Source organism: Balearica regulorum, chromosome 1 (assembly GCF_011004875.1).
Source record: "Balearica regulorum gibbericeps isolate bBalReg1 chromosome 1, bBalReg1.pri, whole genome shotgun sequence".
NCBI classification, from domain to species: domain Eukaryota; kingdom Metazoa; phylum Chordata; class Aves; order Gruiformes; family Gruidae; genus Balearica; species Balearica regulorum.
The window spans coordinates 135,297,016-135,316,748 of record NC_046184.1 but is presented as its reverse complement, the minus strand read 5'-3'; the positions used below and the strand labels follow the sequence as shown (position 1 = coordinate 135,316,748).

Below are 19,733 nucleotides of genomic sequence, written 5' to 3'. Positions count from 1 at the left end.
CTGAACTATCCTTTTCCTTTCTCTGCATACTTATTCAGTTTCTCCCAATGAACATGAGTTCTAATTGAAGTCAGAACACAGACTTGTTTTGATTGCATTAGGAGGTAAATCAAGTCTTAAATAGTCACAGTTCCTCTTGATATCAATATGAGTTCTATATGAATCATAGAATAGAATGATAGAATGGTTTGGGCTGGAAGAGACCTCAAAGACCACCTAGTTCCAACCCCCCTGCCATGGGCAGGGACACCCTCCACTAGACCAGGTTGCCCAAAGCCCCATCCAACCTGGCCTTGAACACTTCCAGGGATGGGGCCTCCACAACCTCTCTGGGCTACCTGTTCCGGTACCTCACCACTCTAACAGTAAAGAATTTCTTTCTAACACCTAATCTAAATCGACCTTCCTTCAGTTTAAACCCATTACCCCTTGTCCTGTCACTGCACTCCTTGATAAACAGTCCCTCACCATCTTTCCTGTAGGCCCCTTCAGGTACTGGCAGGCCGCAATTAGATCTCCCCAGAGCCTTCTCTTCTCCAGGCTGAACAACCCCAACTCTCTCAGCCTGTCCTCATAGGAGAGGTGCTCCAGCCCTCTGGTCATCTTTGTGGCCCTCCTCTGGACTTGCTCCAACTGCATGAAGACATGTGGAAATCACTGATGCAGATCAAGGAAGAGAATTTAGATTAAAAACCCCAAAATAAGTAAATAGAAAATATATTCTTGGCAGTGTTTCTAAATAAAAGAAAGAAAAAGCAATATTGATATAGACCAACATTCATGAGCTGAATATAGAATATGTAAGTGAATTTAACTGTGTAAAGCTTCCCTTGTGAACTAAGGGTAGTTTCCATTTCCAGCACTGAAATTAGGTAGCAATGTAACAGAAGGATGTGGTCAGAGTATACATAAAGTAAACCTTTTAAATTCTCTGCACTCCTTATTTACAAAAAGCACCATCAATGATATACTATAAGCCTTCAAATACTAAAACCAGGTTGTATAAATAATTCATAGAAACATCTTCAGTAGTATTCTAAAGGGACCAGTTAGGTCCACTAGATAAATAAATTTAGATTTTTTAAAAATCTGCAAGCAACTTATCTGCCTGCTAGCAGGACTTGATACATTATATCACACTTTAGTTTGGCCTGAAACACATTTGATTATCCTCCTGGTTAAACACAATAAGGAAGATGATTCATTGATTATGCACTGATTACCATTTCTCTTACCTTCATGATTTTTATTTTATTTTTTCATGTTCCAGTTACTTTGCGCTATCCCCACAACAAATATCGGAGGATATCCCCACATTAAAATATTCCAAATAATCATGCTGTCACAAGGAAGACCTCAGCATCCTAGCAAAAGTTTCTTAAAGAAGGGATAGACATTTAACTGAAACACATGAGCTTTTGGTTTCATTCAAAGACACGAATTGCTTTCTCAAGAAATACGGTGGATTTCCAGACCCTCAGCTCCAAGGCAGCAGCACTTTCAGATGAGCTTTCTACACCTTGGAGCACATGAGGATTCACGTAACGCAGCTGGAATTCACTGTTTGTAATGGCTTAGGAGGGAGAGGGTAAGTCAGGCTGATGCTAACAAGTTATCTGAAGGTTTTCTAGAAGCCTGTCTTCAGGTCTCCAGAGGCTTCACATGCAAGTGAATTGCAATTCTGAGCTTAAATACTGTGAAAATTGACACATCAAGGAGATGCTATATAAGAACTACATATTTGCTGTGGTGGTGGTGGTGTTTTCTCTGCATTTATAGTAAAAATATTCTTTTTCTTAACTCTGCTCCTAGCTAATTTTTGGTTGGCATCCAAGAGAGCAGAGTTAGAAGTGCTGACGAACTGTTGAAGTATCAGATCTGGCAGCCAGGCGCGAGAGCTGCCTTGGCTTGCACCAACAGAGAGAGGTTAGAGGACGTAAGATAGTTGCTACCTTTTCCTGGGTGATAACGTGCTGCTTTCTGAGTCTCAGTGAAAGCTTCACAGGCTTCAAAGTTTTTCTGCATCCTGTTTTGCCAGATCAAATTTGGAGGGCATTCTGCACTGTACTGGAACTTTCATTCATGCTATAGGGAGGATTTTCCAAAAAAAACCCACAAACAAAAAAACCAACAAAAATGAAATTATCCAGGCTGGGTAATTTTTTAAATGGCTTCTTCTCCATGTATTTAACAAAACTGTGATTTATAGGGTTTGTTTTGTTTTATTCTAAAAATGTTTTCCCATGATTTTAAAGCCCTGTATAATTCATATGACTGAGGCACTCAACATTAGACAGAAAATTGCATGTTTTACCTTGGAAGCCCTCACGTTCAAGAGGAAAGGACAAAAAATGAGGATGCTGGCAATCCAGGGTCCCTGTGTCTCTAACTGGACTATGGAAACTGTCTAAGTGTATCACTAAGCTGTGATACACTAAGCTGTGATACAGCTGTAGCTGTGCTTTGGGTGCTGATTACTCCTGGATCTATATTTGCTTAAATAAACTCGAAAGCTGTCTTTCTATATTGGTGTCAATCTTTAGCTTGCTATCAGGATTAATTCCACAACACCGCAACTTTAACTAGTGGGTGGTTAATATCTTTCTTTCAAAAAATCAGTACTGTTTTTGTCTTTCTTAATGCAGATATCAACGGCTGCAAGACAATCTCAGTATTTTAAGATGATGTTGTTAGGAAGGCTTTGAGTTTGTTGATTTTTGTTTTGTTTTGTTTTGTCTCCTGTTGTATGCTAATGATTATTGAAGCAGCAAAAGCTGAACACTCCAATTTTTGCTAAAATATATTCCTTTATGAATAGCAGGTTCTGGGGTGGTGATAGGATACACTACCACCCAGATGATTTTAGAAGAGGCAGTAACTACCTAACCATAAAATATAACTGCAGAGATAACTGAAACCTTGGCATAAGCAGCCTTTACTGAATTTCCTTGAAAACAAAGCAGGCTTTTTTTTTTCTTGTTTATTAAGAGCTTTGAAGCAAACCTGTTTAACAAGCTGAATACTTACAATGTCTGAAAGCTCCAGTGAAACTCCAATTGACTTTAATTTGGCTCATACTTTGGCAGGAAAGGAGAAAAGCCTGGGAGAATGACCTTTGCTTATTCCCTAGAGTGTAAACAATCGAGAGATAGATATGAACAGATCCACATTCTCTGTAGGAGCCTTTTTCTCCTCTCAGTACATACTGTGTAATGAATGTGTAACTCACACTAGTGTCGATAGTAATTATGTACATGCACTGGGAGGGAACAGAAATTTTAAATTGGTAACTCTTCATAAAATCTTATTAGAACTTTTCTATAGGCCACTGTTCAATGCAGTGAGTTAATAAGCATTAATCAAATTCCTGTCAGGGCAGTGGCAATAAAAAATGCTTAATAGAAACTTGTTTAATTACTTTCCAAAGAGAAAAGAGTTTAGCTAAAAGATATGTTTTGTAATAAATTTTTTCTTTATATTATCTCTCTATCACTCAGCACTGGTTTTATCAGTGAATACCACCAGATGTGAGAAGATCATTTAAACATTGGATTAATAAAAATTTCATACAAAAAGCAAGGTGAGAGAATGCAAACCTGCATGGTTAAGCATTCCAGTCAGGAAAGGTCTTCATTTTACCCCATAATGAATAATGCATTATGTTATAGCCTTTAATTATATGATCATATACTGCTTCTTGAATAATACAATTTTCTTCAACAAGTTTTAAATACCAGTTTATGCAATTTTTCTAGTGCTATCTATTATTCAGTGTATGCTAGGAAGAATCCAAGAAAGTCTTTTATATAAGATCACATAGCATGCTAATGTTGCTCAATAAATTTACAAACAAATCACCCTTCCTGGAACACCGTTCATACTTGGATCTCAGACAGCCTTACAGGTGACTGAGACATAACTCAGCAGCATTTTAATTCCTCTAGGTTCCAATCATCCTGCCACAGGATGTGTGACTGTCATAGGCAAACAGACGCTTTAAAGTTAAGAAACAATCATAGCTCTAATACTGCTAAAGACTGAGTGGATACCTTGCAGATACCTCTGTTCATAGAGAAGACTGATTATGAATGTGCATACCAATAACATGTAGCCTGTGAGTCTGGAATCAATACATCTTCAGGTCTTTCCTCTGCTTTTGAAGTTTAGCAGACTCCTTATCACAGGAATACCCAAATTCTGCCTGCTACCAGGCGGCTGCAGTGAGTCACTGGAATGCAGAAACTGAGATCCCTCCCTCGTTACGCTGCACCACAGAAATCAAAGAGATCATCGGATGAGGCAGAAAAAGCACTTTCCCTCCCAGTAGCCAGAACTGTGAAAAAGAGAGAGGGAGAGCATTTATGCACCCACACATTCACACGTTGGCTCTTGATACTCCTCTCTAGTAAAAGCTAGAGAAAACAAACGAAATAGAAGAGACACTTGTACAGTGTGGAAAACCACAAACTGAACTCAGAGCACACATCAGTATTTGTTTTAGAATGTTGCTACCTTATTGCACACTCCACGCTAGTTCTGTGACTAAAGAACTTTGTCGTGCAAATGCCACAAGTAAGTGTCCAAGTATCACCTGGGACAAAGTATTTTTCCCTTCCTATTCCGGTTTTTTTGTGTGTGGGGTGGGGTGGGGTGGGGTTTGGGGTTTTTTGTTGTTGTTGTTTTGGGGTGTTTTTTTTGTTTTTGTTTTTTTTTTTACATTTGTTAACAGTACTGAAAATGAGTATGTGTCTGTATTTTGGATTTGCTATGGGATGGCTAATCCTGGTAAGGTAGAACCAGCACAAGCAGAACACGCATGCTTATCTAAATCATCTATATTTTGTACTATGATTGCTTTCATCACATTTTTCAACAAGCACATAAAATTAAAAGATGAGTTTAAAGAAACTCTTGTAATCCATTGATAAATAAATTAAGCTTTACATCTTTTCTTCAGTCTGCATACATGATTACACCACTCCAGATCTCAGCATCCTTATGGCTAGATCAGATGCCGTATTGCAAAGTCTATAGAAAAATGTTATTTTGAATAAGCTTGATAAACATTAAATGGGGTAAAAAATTGTTTTGTTGCAAGCCAGAAAGAATGCATACTTGATTAAATATCAAAGACCAAAATTTACAAAATAATACCATGAGAATAGAAGCAAGTTCAGCTTACGCATTAAGGGAAGACATGATTAAACTGATTACGATGCGCAGCATTAGTCATCGTTACTATACAATTCTGCTGTCTGCCAAAGTCTCTAGTCTACAGTAGAAGTAAGATATTTTGTTCATTGGGTTAATATATAACATCTGTAACAAAATAATTACTGCAAATGAAATCAAGAAGTGTGACAGAATTTTCATGTATATATCTATATATATCGGAAGCAAGTGTTCACTAGATAAATCATCTTAACATAAGAGAATTCTTTGTTAGTCATCCTGTCAGACATATATTAAATAAATCTTTTGTATAGTTTTTTCTTGCTGCTGTTTCTGTCAGACCTTAAAAAAATTGAAATACTAAAGCTGAATGAATGTTGGTCAGACATTGAATTTGGCTATCAAATTCTAAGATACGAATGGCCTGTTGACTAGCTAAAGAGCTACCTATTGCATTATCCTAACATAACTGGGAGTATCACTGTCATTTAGTGAAAGCAATTTCTTATTAACACAGGTCTCAAAATTAAAGACAATTTTGTTTACATATTTTGATCCTTTACATAATTTGTTATGGTACAGTTCAAAAAACAGGCCAGTTTTAGATTCTTATCCTTAGCTCATCATGCAGTCATGTTAGATTACCTCCAGGTTTTTGTTTTAGCTTTTTTTAGCTTCAGTATAACTGGACCTTTTACATAGACTGTAGTCTTTATTCATTTATATTTGGCAGTATATTGAAATACACTTGGCATTGTTAACAAACATCCAACAACTATGATAATCTGACATACCATTTTGAAAGTTGTATTGAATTTTCTCTTCTTATAGACACTAATTGCATATTTGAAGTGATGGATTTTGTTTCCTCAGAAGCAAGCTTCTGGATCACTTATTTATCATAATTTGAGAAAGTGGTATGACCTTATTTCTTCTATTTCTTAGGTTTCCAAAAATGCATACAAAGTGCAAACAAACATAAATCATGTGCCATCAACTAGCTGTTATAAAACCATTTACATGGAAACAGCGTGATTCTGTCCTATTGAGGAGGGCCACAAAGATGACCAGAGGGCTGGAGCACCTCTCCTATGAGGACAGGCTGAGAGAGTTGGGGTTGTTCAGCCTGGAGAAGAGAAGGCTCCGGGGAGATCTAATTGCGGCCTGCCAGTACCTGAAGGGGCCTACAGGAAAGCTGGGGAGGGACTGTTTATCAGGGAGTGTAGTGACAGGACAAGGGGTAATGGGTTCAAGCTGAAGGAGGGTCGATTTAGATTAGATGTTAGAAAGAAATTCTTCACTGTGAGGGTGGTGAGGCGCTGGAACAGGTTGCCCAGAGAGGTTGTGGAGGCCCCATCCCTGGAAGTGTTCAAGGCCAGGTTGGATGGGGCTTTGGGCAACGTGGTCTAGTGGAGGGTGTCCCTGTCCATGGCAGGGGGGTTGGAACTAAATGATCTTTGAGGTCCCTTCCAACCCAAACCATTCTATGATTCTATTTTCTGCCCAGTAGTTAGTGCTCAAGAAACTCAGGTGGAATAGAGAAATGAGTGAATTAGTTCCTATTTGACATAAACTATCATATTTAGTACAATCATTAATCTTTGGTATATGCCTGGGGAACCGCAGGGATATGTTATTTACCCTCTTCACCGGAAGAACAGCATTTCTCTCTCACCTTCCTTCACCTCCCCATGCCATTTTACTGCAAGCCTCCACATCTCATCCTGCGTGGGAGTCAAGGACTCCCACCCATTTGCCACACTTCTGCTGTCAGAAACATGTTGTGAGAGATAATGAACGAGTGACACTGGAAAGAATCACATCTGTGCAACTGGATGTACACAGCTCATCCAGAAGCTGCTGCACATCAATGGTCGCGCTCCTCGCAACCCTGGCTCCTGCACAAGAAGGGGACACTGGGAAGTGCCGTGTACATCCAGGCACACCCCCTGCTCTGCAGAGCTGTGAATCACCCCTCACCAGTGGCTGTGCATTTTATAGACACCATTTAATTGTGGATGAATGACAGCTTAGAGATTTACAGTACTCAAACTATGAACAACTATTTTATTTTATAGTGGGAGGAGGATGAGGAGAGACTATGTTGCAAGAGTGACTGAAAGCAGGACTTTTTCGCATGTGTTAATTCATCACAAAGAGGTGAAGGATGCAATGAAATCTACACCCCCCCACACACACCCAGTGTACATCCAGCACGACCTGGCACCCTCTGATCAGAGAAAATGGTTGCTTTGAGCCCTCAAACTTTTGAGAAAGGAGCTATTCAAGTGAATGTATCTGTTACTGAAGTTAGTATCAGTAACGCACTATTTTCAGCCCTTAATAATTAAGTTTTGTTTGGCACTTCCATGTAACCACCATGCTGAGTAATGTTGTCACTGAAGCCTCTAGGCATTTGGAAGTATAAAGAGTGATGGAATAGACACTCAAAATTTTCCTTATTACACCTCTCACCATGTTTTTACAACCCCCATCCCAATTAAGGGACAGGTTATTTTGAAGAACTTCCTGCAACTTTTATTTCACTTAGAGATATAGTTATTTAGCATTTCAAATAGCCATGAAGTGCAGAAAATGGCCGCTAGCAGCTAAATCTTGGAAAGCAGAATTTCAAGTAGGTTTTCTCTAGTTAGAAAACTTACAAAAATGTTCAGTTACTTTCTTTCCACTAGAAAAGGTAATGAACTTCTATAGATCTTTAAAAGCATGTCATGTCACAAAATCTGTGTGAACAGCCTCATTGGAAAGATACCTGCCGTATTCAGTGATTTCTGCATTAGGAACTCTGGAAGCAGTCCTGAGATTCCCCACACTTTTAAGCAGGTGGCAGTGTAGGTTAAAAAGACATAGATTTTTCCTGCAGCTGATAGAAATTGTTGCTTTCCAATTTCTCCATTTATCTTAACCCATGATAACAATATATAGCAGTGTTATTGGGTTCCTATCTAGATGGGAACAGGCACAAACTTTGCAAGGCACGTCTTTGTTGACTCAAAACTATTCCATTATTTCCAGTTGCAGCTTTGTGAGCTTTATTTCTCAGAACGAGACACTGCAGTAAGAGACATAACATGACCTCGCTTCTTTAATATGTCAGCAGGAGGACCTATCTTCTGAAGAGGTTAGAGCATGTTACAGTGCAGTGATTCAGCATCAGCCCTCAATGTCTACTGTTAAACATCGATAGTTTTAATAAAAACAAATTCTGTGTCCTTTCTTCTGCTGGACCTCCATTTATGCTACTGACATAGACTCGGCAGGCAAGGATTTAACTTACGTTTGCATATTTGGATTGCTTTTTTCAGTTATTTCAACCTTATGTGCATAAGATGTATTATCTAGCATTTGCACCTATGAAAAGCTAGTAAGGTAGGTTTCTTTCAGATATGTCCTATAGTATTAAACTAAAACAAACAAAATGCAACAACTGAGTTTCATTTAATGAACAGTAAGTGGCTTTGATCTCTCACTAACGCGGGAACAGAACAACTACTTTTCTGAAGCAATTTTTGAAGATGACTACAAACCTGGTAAGAGTATCTGTCATGAAGTGGTAGGTTCTTACTTGGAAATATGAGAAGTGTGTGTCTGTGTGTGTTAGTATTTTCATGGAAGTAAAGCAGTGTTCAGGTGGACTGGTTCTGTGGCAGGAGAATACAGCTGGACCTAAAACCGAAGAAAGAACAGTAATTTGTTTATTTTGGGAGTGCAGGATGGGTAAAAAAGACACCTTCTTTGCAGGACTTGGTTTTCAGATTGTGGAAACAGATTTGATTCTGATTTACACAAAATTCAGAATTTTCCAATGGGAACCAACTAAACTGGTAGGGAAGCATCCAGCTTCTTCTCAGGGTGTTGCAAAGTACACAGAACCAGAAAGTAACCAGTGGTGGGAGCAAAGGAGGGAAGGAAAGAGGGAAAACCATGGTGGTAGCGGAGAAAAAAGCATTTCATATTCCCTGAACATCGCTAGATGAGATTCCCCAGCTGCCCATTTAAAACCACGTTACCAAAATGCTTTAAGGATTGTAGTGTGTTGAGCAGAGCTTCCATCAGTCACTGTATGTGCTTCCGGAGGGCGAGGTATTCTCTTCCTCCTCCTCTTGAATGACTGACCCCTCAGTGACAGCTTGGGCTTAACATGAGGACCTGTAACTGAGCAATTCAAGGTGTGGGAAGCGTTGGGGGAAGGACACGGGATTGCAGAGAACAGCAAAGCTGGGTCTCACCCCTGCTTCGTCACTGGCCGTCTGCAGGGTTTTGAGTAACTGCATCCCAAGCTTCACCTCCCCCTGTATAAAAAGAGAAGCGTTTCCTTCCAGCATGCCAGGGGCTGGAGATGGGAAACATCCCCTAGTAAGCTGCCTGTCGTTATCTTCTCTGCACCATGGAGAAAACCAATAAAACCAACTGGAAATGGAAACTACGCAACCTTCCCCCTCTGGTTTCTCTGCAAACTCCCCACAGACAGCTGTCTACTCCTCCGCCTCCCCCTCATACCCACTCAAGTTTTTATGGAGTAGCTTCAAGAGAGGGGACAGCTCCTGTCGCGGGGGGCCATCCTTCCCCGCACTCATTCCTCGGCCACGGGGTGACGGGCTTCCTTCCTCCCCCTCCCCACCACGAAGGGGAAGCCTTCCCCCCCTGCCTCGCCACATTCACCTGGGGGAAAGGGAGTACCCTCCTGCCCACCGCTGGGGACGGCGGCAGCTGGGGGGGAAGCGGCGGCGGCCGGGCGAGGGGCCCGCGGGTGGCGGCAGGGCCCGTCCCCAGCGGCGGGCTCCGGCACCGGGCGGGGGCAGCGCCGGTGGCGGCGTGTGCGCGCTCACACACCCACGCACACGCACAACCCCCCCCCCCCCCCCCCAGCCACACGCGCGATCCCACTGACACACACACAGACACCCCCCCAGTGACTCCCCCACTCACAAACGCACCACGCAGACATTCCCCGCACCCCGCACACGTCCCAACGCGCACAGACACCCCCTCGCAGACACCCCCCCCAACACACCGCCCCCCGCTCGCCACACCACATACAGGTACACCCCCACCCCACGCAGAAACACCCCCAGCAAACACACTCATACATCTCCACTCGCAGAAACACCCCCCCCCCGCGCAAACACACCCCACAGAGACACACCCCCCCCACACCCCTCACAACCGCCCCACACCTCGCAGACACCCCCCCCCCCGGACGCGCACACGGTCGCGCGCACTCTCCCCCCTCCCTCTGCCGCCGTCAGGCGCATGCGCAGCGGCGGGCGCGGAGCTGTCCGAGCGCTGACTTTACAGCGCGGTGCGCTCCCGCCCGCCTCATTCCGGCACAGGCGCTGGGCTTCCCCGCGGCCCCCGCCCGCTCCAGCCCCCCTCCGTCCCTCCCTCCCTCCCTCCCTCCCTTCTTCCCTCCCTCCCTCTCCGGCAGCGCCGACGCCTCCCTGCCCAAAGAGGGGAAAAGCAGACCGACCCAGTAGCCCCACCACCGTTCATAAATACCAATTTTCAAAGCGAAAGGGGAATAAAACATACCGGCAACAGAACTGCTCTCAGCACTATTCCCTTTTGCGTGATGCTCCTCGCGTAGTTGGGTTTCCTCTTCTTTTCCTTTCCTTTTTTTTTTTTTTCTCTTTTTTTCCTTTCCATCACCAAAAGCGAGGCAGGAGAACGACCAGGTCTGATGCTTTGTCTCTTTTGTGCTGGCTGCTGGAGATGAGCCTAGGCTTGACCTAACCATGATTCCAAGGACTGGCACTTCTTTTTTACCCCCAGTTTGTAGAGATCCAGACCTTCTCTTCCTGATTGTCAAGAAAATTAAGTTATTGCTGAATTTGGGAATCTAGGCAGCACCAGCTTACTTTTTCCCTGCATTTCTCTGGCATAATTTCTGGGATATTTTCCAAATCATCACAGAAAGCAGGAGGAATGAACCGGCAGCTAGTGAAAATTTTGACAACCTTGTTTGCATTTTTCTTAGAGACAAACCACTTCAGGTAGGTGATACAACTCTATGTGATGATATTTGTCAAAAGGTTGTGGAAATCATAACTGTAAAGATACTACGTCACATTAACCTAGTTTGTTTGCTATATTTGAGGGTATTTCATGTTCATTCTATATAGGCTATCCCTTTTACATTTGGAGACTCGTTGCTTGGTAACAAACACAAAAAATAATAATCTCAAGTTTGGGTGATCTATTTTCCTTTTCTCTGATTCAAAGACATGCTTTTTCACTGAGTATCAATATAGCTAAAGACATTTCCTTCAGTTTTTCCTCCGAAATGCAAATTCTCTGCTCCCACTGGAGCTTGTTTAGGAAGTTGCTTTGGTTCCCTCCTCTTCAAGCTTTGGAAATGATTGAACCAGTTTTGTCAGGGATGTAGTTATTTGAAATTAGAGAACCTGTCCTCTGATTTTGGGAAAACCCTGGATCAGACCAGTATTATGCTTACTTCTAGTACCAGTACATGTGATTGTTGTTTCTAATTTTTTTTAATGTTTCATGGGCTTTTGCTTCAGCTATTGACTTTTTGCGGTACAAAGCAAACAGGTCAGTCTTATTAACCAGAACACCATTTTATCTGAGATTCACTATTATACTGTACGCTGCTGTGTATCTACATATGAAGTGTTTTTATATGAGTAATGAGGTATATATATATATAGTGACAGAGTGAAATAGTGTTTATATTCATGAGTCTGGCATCACAACGCAACTCGTAACTAGTGGGCTCTGAATGAAACCAGAAGTAATTTGTACAGGAACATCCCAAATAAATGCACTGGATTAATTTTCCAGATTTTATTATCTTAACTGAATGTTTTTAATATTTAAGTGGGGAATATAATCTTTTATGTATTAAAAATTAAAGATATTTTGTAAGGGTACCATGTCATTGACAAAAGCAAAAAGAAGCAACCACCCCCTGTAAATGGAACCTGAAAAAACGCGGGGAATTACAGAGAATTTACTAACGCCTTGCCTTTTAACAATTCCAATGCTTTTATAAAGGGATAAAGGATTTGATATTTGCTTCTCATTTCAGATGCTCACATGTATATCTAGTTTGTTTATACTAGTGTATAGATGCACAAAAAAACCCCAAGGAACACTCCTGAAACTGAGTGGTTGCCTTTGGGCAAATATTTAAACAGAAAGTGGTTAAGAAGACACAGTCATAGAATTGCTCTTGATATATCTCAAATATTGTATTGAAACATAGATACAATGAAATTGGTTATTTAGGAATCAAGATAATGCTGTTTATGATGAAATTGGTGGCTCTGCAAACCCAAAATGACAATTTCATTCTAGTCACTTTTTCTCTAGGGAACAACCTAGGGAAACTCCTAAATTCTCTTTCTCTGCAATATTTAGTGTGCTTGCAATACATAATATGCTATGTACACAGCGTTTTGCAGGCATGATACAGTACCAGAAGTTTGCTCTTAAATCCTGAAAACAATGATGTGTTCCAAGAGCTTGCATATAAATACCAGCTGGTGATACTGATAAATTTTATTACTCGATGTTCATCAGTGAAGAAAACCCTGAGATCAGATGTGACTGACTCCAGAACCTTTTTCGCCGTGTTGGGGAAGAATCCAGACATTCCCTAGCATGATTTAAATCTTTTTGGGTAGCATCTGTAAAGAACAATTTTTTTATATATATATCCTTTCCAACATTAACAAACCCAGTATTTTTCAGTATTGCTTGGTGAGTGTTGCCAGCTATTGTTTGGAAGTTTAAGACCACCTTAAACCAATGTTAACATACAGTTTTAAAAGCATACATGTAATGAAAGTGATGATATGAAATAGGATATCAAAGTCCCTGTAAGATTGTTCTATATGTTAAGATGAAGAGTAAATTGAATCTTCTAAAGTCTTAAAGCTGAATTTCTGTTTAAAGCTGAGGGTTTTTTCTGAACAGCAAACTGTGCCCATGCATACTACCTTAAGCTCATTTTTATTTGTAGAATAAAGTTTTCAGATGAAAAATTGACGATATTGTTTTATAAAAATATTAATTGCTACATTCATTGAATTGAGTCAATTTTATTTAGTGCTATGATTTATCCATGACTTGAATACAATATAAACTAAATATTAGCTAATGGTGGCTAATAATTTATTTAGGACGACTTTCTGTAAAGAACATGATTCAAGATCTGGAAAACCCCCCTCACAGACCCTGTCTCCTTCAGATTTTTTGGACAAATTGATGGGAAGGACATCAGGGTATGATGCTAGAATCAGACCAAATTTTAAAGGTAAGTTTTTTAAAAACTTCTGATTAATTAATTGATTACACTTTTCGATAAATTATAGTTTTGAGGGTTTTACCTCTGAGTTCTGATTCTTTTTTTAATAACTTCAGTTATCCAGTGTGATAGTGTAATGGAGATCAGTTGATCCATGGGGAGGACTAGGAAAGCAGCATAGGTAATAAGGGTCCAGAGCTTTAAAACCCTCGTCACATGACAATAATGTTTAGCTGTCAGATGCTGCTTCTGAAGACCTTACTAATTCCATGTAGTAAATAGGATTCGAGGTTCCACACTAAAAGCAATTGACATTACTTGTTCCTGAAATTTTTAAGGCATGAAGGCAATATCTTTAACACTTCCATGCTGAACGGTCATCTTCTTTATAGCAGTGTTTGAAGAAAAGGTCTATGCTTTCATTCAACTTGGAGAAAGTAAAACCTTCTTCCTCGAAGTGGGGAGAAAGGACTCAAAGTATGCACACAGCAGATTTTATCCTGAGAATGTTGCCTGAATGATAAAAAACCAATTTCTCAGGATCCCTATAAAATTTAAAAAACGTATTCTGTTTGTCCTTTCCATGACTCCCCCCTTTTCTTCCAAAATTTGGGCTGAGTTGCAGAGAATTACCATCACCATTCCAGCACAAAGGCGGCTGTGGACTGGAGGCCGCTTTTGCAACCATAACTATTCACAGCAGGTTTTCCTTGCTGGAGTCCTGTAAATCCCTATAGAAGTGAGAACCGAATGTCTTGTGGCATTAAATTAAAAGAGTCAGGAGAGAAGTTTTCATTGTAAATATTTAGAGCTTTTAGAGAGCCCTATAATTCTACAAGAAGTGGCTCTTCTATGCCACTTTAGAGCTCAAAATGAGGTTTTACTTTGATAAAATCCTTCCTTCCTTAATAAATCTGATGCCAATGTACATTTGCACTCATATCTATTGGCTTTGGTGACCGAAATGCATGTTTTCCTGTACTGAGCCTTGTTAGCAGTGCTGTGAAAGTTGATACCGACTAGAAAAAAACAATCATTTCTTAGCCGGTAAATGAACTGTTAGGAAAGAAGAAGCTCAAATGTCAATGAGGAAAGTGTTTAATTACATTTAGATCAAAGATCAGTTTCTTTTCTCTGCTCCACATGCACAAATTACAAGATTTGGAACAAACTCTTTTTTGACTGCTTCCTGTGCCTGAGTGAGGAGGAACCCAGTATGGCCTTCAGATCCAAAGGTTTGAAGCTGGCAAGTTAAAAAATCTCTAGTCAGGGAAGTCTTAAGTTTTAAATTTAGAATAGTTTTCAAAGTGTTTATTGAGTTCCTGAACTGGAGTCCACATTAGCTTGTAGTAAGTAATATTGCACTAGGCTCTCACGTTCATTTTGTGCATAAGTATCAGTGAAGTTTTAGAGAATGCAAATGAAGGCAGAAATTGCCGAAACTGAGCAAGGTGCAATTATTAAGAAATTATTTGTATGGGCTGGACATTAAAAGAAGACTTCTGCTTCATGTCCTGTAGTTCAGATGCAACCAGTAAGAGTAGCAGTCCCTGTACATAGGACAACTTAAAGGCAGCTCTTTATTTCTCCCCAGTACATGTCTAAAACATTTTTATGAAAAAGGCAAGAGGAGACAGATTCACAGCTTTGCTCCCCTGATGTTCAAGTGCGTAGAGCAGGTATGGTGTCCACGATGTTGTGTGGTGTGTGTTGAGCTGTTTGACAGACACTGCTCTCTTCCAAGTCCCATGGTTTGTTCATGTTCCCAAAGGGCAGCTGCTGCCTGATGACACCTATGAGCCCTTAATGGCAAAGAATCTGTCATTTCTTGGTTTTGATTTTTTCATTAAGTCACTTTTGAGAGCAGGGCAGTACTTAGCAGCAGTTTGAACGAATAAACAGATCTTCAGTGTTTTTTCATAACTTCACATCTCTGACCTCTCCCAGAGCTCTCAGTCTCCTGGTGAGGGGTCAGAAAGGTTTTCTTGCTCTTCACTATGTTCCTTTGAAGGGTATTTTGTATCTCCAAATTCAGAACTAGAGAGTTAAGTCATGCAGTTTTGAACTTCCCATCACTAGTCAAAACCTTGCCAGTTGATAGCCATTTGTGTTAGTTAATATGACGCACACCCATGTTCTAGTTGCCCAAGCCTTGTTAACTTTTTTAGAAAAATTGAAAATACTGTTCTATACTGCATATTTTTCCCTTTAAAGAATATGAAGTACAGCTGCAAAGAGGTAAAAATATTTTTTTCTTGCATTGAGTTAGGTATCATAGAATCATAGAATCATAGGATGGTTTGGGTTGGAAGGGACCTTAAAGATCATCTAGTTCCAACCCCCCTGCTGCAGGCAGGGATATCCTCCACTAGAGAGTGTATATAAAGATATTTTTTTATACTGAGTCTTTATTGTGACCACAATACAAATTGTTCCAGTTTCTAACTTTCATTAATCTGAGATCTTTTGGGGGATATGGGTTATTATACAATATTGATATTCTAAATCATGTAGAAGGATGGATGTATGAAATGTTGAGTGACTACCCAATTCAAAACACTTTTTGTATTTTAAGGCAAGAACTTTTAAGCATAAAAGAGGTCTGCAGGAACAATGGTTTAAACTAGGAATATTTGTTTCCTCTGTTTTACAAAAGGTGTTGTGAATGAAGATAGATGTGCTACTACTCATGAATTTGTCTAGCTTTTTCTGCTTTAGACCAGTTACATTGCTTTCTCTGAGTCCACCGTAGGCATTTTAAATACTCAGAAAAGTCTGATTTCATGGACATGCAACTGAGTAGAACCCATATATCTTATACCACTGTGTGGTGGGTTGTCTTTGGCTGGATGCCAGGTGTCCACCAAGCTGCTCTATCACTCCAATCCTCAGCAGGATGGGGGGTGTGTGTGTGAAAATAAGACGGAAATAAACTCATGGGTCAAGATAAAGGCATTTTAATAAAGCAAAAGCAAAGGTCACACGTGGAAGCAAAGGAAAACAAAAGATTTATTCTCTACTTCCCATCAGCAGGTGATGTCCAGCCACTTTCCAGGAAGCAGGGCTTCAGTACACATAGTGGTTGCTCCAGAAGAAAAACATTGTAAATAACAAATGGCCCCTCCCCCTTCCTCCTGCTTTCCCTCAGCTCTTCTTGCTGAGCAGACGTCATATGGTATGGAACGTCCCTTCGGCCAGTTTGGGCCAGCTGTCCTGGCTGTGTTCCCTCCCAAGGTCTCGCCCACCCCCAGCCCACCGGTGAGGGGGATGTTGGAGAGAAGCCTTGGTGTGTGCCAGCGCTGCTCAGCAGTAGCCAAACCCTGGTGTGTCACCAACACCTTGCTGGCTGCCGATACACAGCACAGCGCTGAGAGGGCTGCTGTGGGGACAACTGACTCCATCTCACACAGACCCAATACACCCTGATTATACAATAATTAAACATAATTTTATGATTAGTCTGAATTACTTGAAAACAGCAGCTATTTGATTAATTTGTAGAAGAAAGGCTACACATTCTAAAGAGAGAGGAAAATGCTACTTACTGGAACAATGTGTTTTATCCAGATAAAGCATTTCATCATTAGTTACTGCTTTTCCCTAACTTGCTCTTGTGAATTACAAAATTCAGGAAGACAGTTGGAGAGCAACAGGTGAATATATAAACGTTTAGACATCAACAACAGTATTTTGTTTGTTTGCTTGTTGGGTTTTTTTTTCAGAAGTACTGTATACTGAAAGATCCTTTCTTTTTTGTATCTTTCTGTTTTATACATCATTTGAAAGCAGAGGAGCAGATTTCTAGTTCTTCTTGACACACCAAGTGATCGGATACAAAATGACCAGGCACAGAGAGGGACTGTCCCCCTGATGAACAGCCAGAGAGAAGTGCCAGAGTGACAGATCTCTAAATTGCCTCTCTTTAATCACTGTCAGATACTTGATACATACTTTTTAATCTTAAACTTATCTTTTATTGAATATTAATAGGCTAATAATTTGTATAAGGACACAGAGGGGAATACTTTTAAATGTAAATACAAAGACTATGATCTAATACTAATTGAAGCCCCTGAGAGTCTTTCTGTTGACAGCAAACATACGCTCATGGTCCTATGAGTTGACTTGAAGCTTCTTCTTCAATTAGAACATCAGTTGAGCATGGTTTCTGTTAAGTAATAAAAAGTGAAACCTGCACGATGTACTTTTTACCTGATTAATATTAATGTTATATTTTTCATGGTAAAAGCCAACAACAACAAATCAGAGTGATGTCTCGTAGTTTCTCCACTGCTCACTCTGCTTTCCTCAACTAAACCAGAAATAGCAGTGTAGGGCACCTGTGTTATAACACTAGCCAAGAATGTGCTCTCTCACTGGTAGAAACCAGGGATGGTGAAGAGGTATCTTAGATTAATGTGTATTCTGCTCTCTCAAGAGGACTGTGTGCAATGCCATGATACAATGGATCAATCTACACTTTAATCATGACACGAGACGAGGGGCTAATGGAAAGTCAGCTTGAATTTAAAATTTCCTAGTAGGGGCTGGCCTTCAGAGGTTACTAAATCATTTCCACTTTTTAACAACTTCATCTTCTAAAACCACTTAAAATCTAAACATTAGCTAGAAATGATCAGACAGAGAAAACTAGTTATCTATAGGCACTACTATATCCTTCATGCCCATACTTTAAGTAGTAGACTAGCTGTCATGCACTGAGTGGAGAGAAGGGCAGTTTGTCACCAAGAGCTCCAGAAGCATGTTATCTTTTGGTATAGAAAATGTTTACAATGAAGATGATAGTGATTTTTCTCTTGTAATGAATTTCATTCTACATTTTAAGTGCATTATTTCCAATTCAGTCATTATTTCCTAAAGAATATTCTGATTTTTATGGAGTTACATGGAGGCTTGCAGCAGCAGTGCCCATTAATGTTACCCTCATTACTGGATGATGCAATGCAGTGTGAATTAACTTACTCAAGAGCTGCTGTTTCTGAACTCAGAGAAGTCTTGTTAGATCGATGCAGTTTGGGGGTATAGTGACTGTAGTTGTAAAAGATTAGTCTGTGATTACAGCGGTGTAATGTCATTTTCAGGCCGAGTCAGTGGGTTTATGTCTGAATAATAAACACATGGACTAAGTAATTTACTGAAAATTAGCTTGACAACTGTTACAGGAAATGGCTTATGCACTTTAATACTTTAACTCCTTGGCAGCAAGGGTCAGTTTTTCCCCATATGTTCAAACCCATTGCTTACTTATTTGGCCCCTGAGTTGACCAGTAATGAAATGCTTAAAAAAGCATGAATGGAAAACACTGAATGACATTTAAGTGTGAAATTAATAGCATCAGGCTTAATAAATAAAAGCAGCTTCTATGTACGTGCTAGGAAGAGGAGCTGTCTGCAGAAGTTGACCTTAATCTAAACATGACACTTCACAATAAATACCTATTGGAAAAACAACCAGTAAATACATATAAAAGTTGAAAAGCATACCTTAGATAGGCTGTGGGACTGCAGTGATTTGTTCTCCAGTGGTTAACAACCTTCCCAAAGCCAGATTTCAGTTGCTAACAACTACTGGGCACGAAGTCAGATACAGTGAGTATCCTGCACTGGACTATTTTCCATGCAGTTCAAAGGCTCAAAGAGCCATGTCCGATGGAGATTCAAATGCCATTCAGGCACGACAGCATGTAGTAAGGAAGTGCATGCTATCTGCACATTCACGTTGTAGGGCATGGGCTGAAGGTTCATTGTAGGAGGAGGGAGGGTACCTGGCCAGTTTTTGAATGTGGCCAGGCCATTACATTCCCTAATACAGGTTGCTTGAGATGTGCCAGCATTAGGGATGTATGCAGTTATTAGGGAGGTATTCTTCTGGTTTATTTTCTGTCTTAAAACTCATATACAACTTCACGCTGTTTTCAGACGAAGCCGTGTACACACATCTCACTGCAGAGTTAGATGCTGCACGAGGATCCTTACTCGTGGGATATTGGGGTTTTTTTGTTTTGTTTTATTTTTCTTCAACTACAAAAATGTAGCCGAGGAAATGATGTTCAGCCCCTGCCCTAGGTGCGCATGTTTTCATGCAGAAACCTTTTTATCACAATTATGCAAAGAACCTTTTAATTGTGTTTCTTTTAAAATTGCTGGTAGAGCAAGCTATGGAACTTGTCCTTCTTCTCCTGCTTTTTCTTTAATTTAAGATTCTTTCCCAGAATATGTGTAAGCTGGGGGAGTTGCATGGCTGGTTAGG

The 19,733-nt window shown here is 40.4% G+C and overlaps 1 protein-coding gene and 1 long non-coding RNA gene across 3 annotated transcripts in view; one reads left to right on the top strand and one right to left on the bottom strand.

The window, feature by feature from the left end:
• Window positions 1-819: 819 nt before the first annotated feature.
• On the bottom strand, window positions 820-4,303 carry LOC142600132 (uncharacterized). Its single transcript, XR_012833588.1, has 3 exons — window positions 4,099-4,303; window positions 3,028-3,126; window positions 820-1,174 (listed from the first exon to the last, which is right to left on the bottom strand). It is a non-coding gene; the product is annotated as an uncharacterized LOC142600132 (long non-coding RNA).
• A 6,143-nt stretch (window positions 4,304-10,446) lies between these two features.
• The window catches only part of GLRA2 (glycine receptor alpha 2), a 135,534-nt gene continuing 126,247 nt past the window's right edge, over window positions 10,447-19,733 (top strand). The window contains exons 1-2 of one of the 2 annotated variants that reach the window (XM_075776055.1): window positions 10,447-11,186; window positions 13,338-13,471. In XM_075776055.1, the coding sequence (XP_075632170.1) occupies window positions 11,119-11,186; window positions 13,338-13,471 (202 nt within the window). In that variant the 5' untranslated portion in view covers window positions 10,447-11,118. The remainder of the gene's footprint in view (window positions 11,187-13,337; window positions 13,472-19,733) is intronic. The other variant, XM_075776064.1, reaches the window with a different exon arrangement.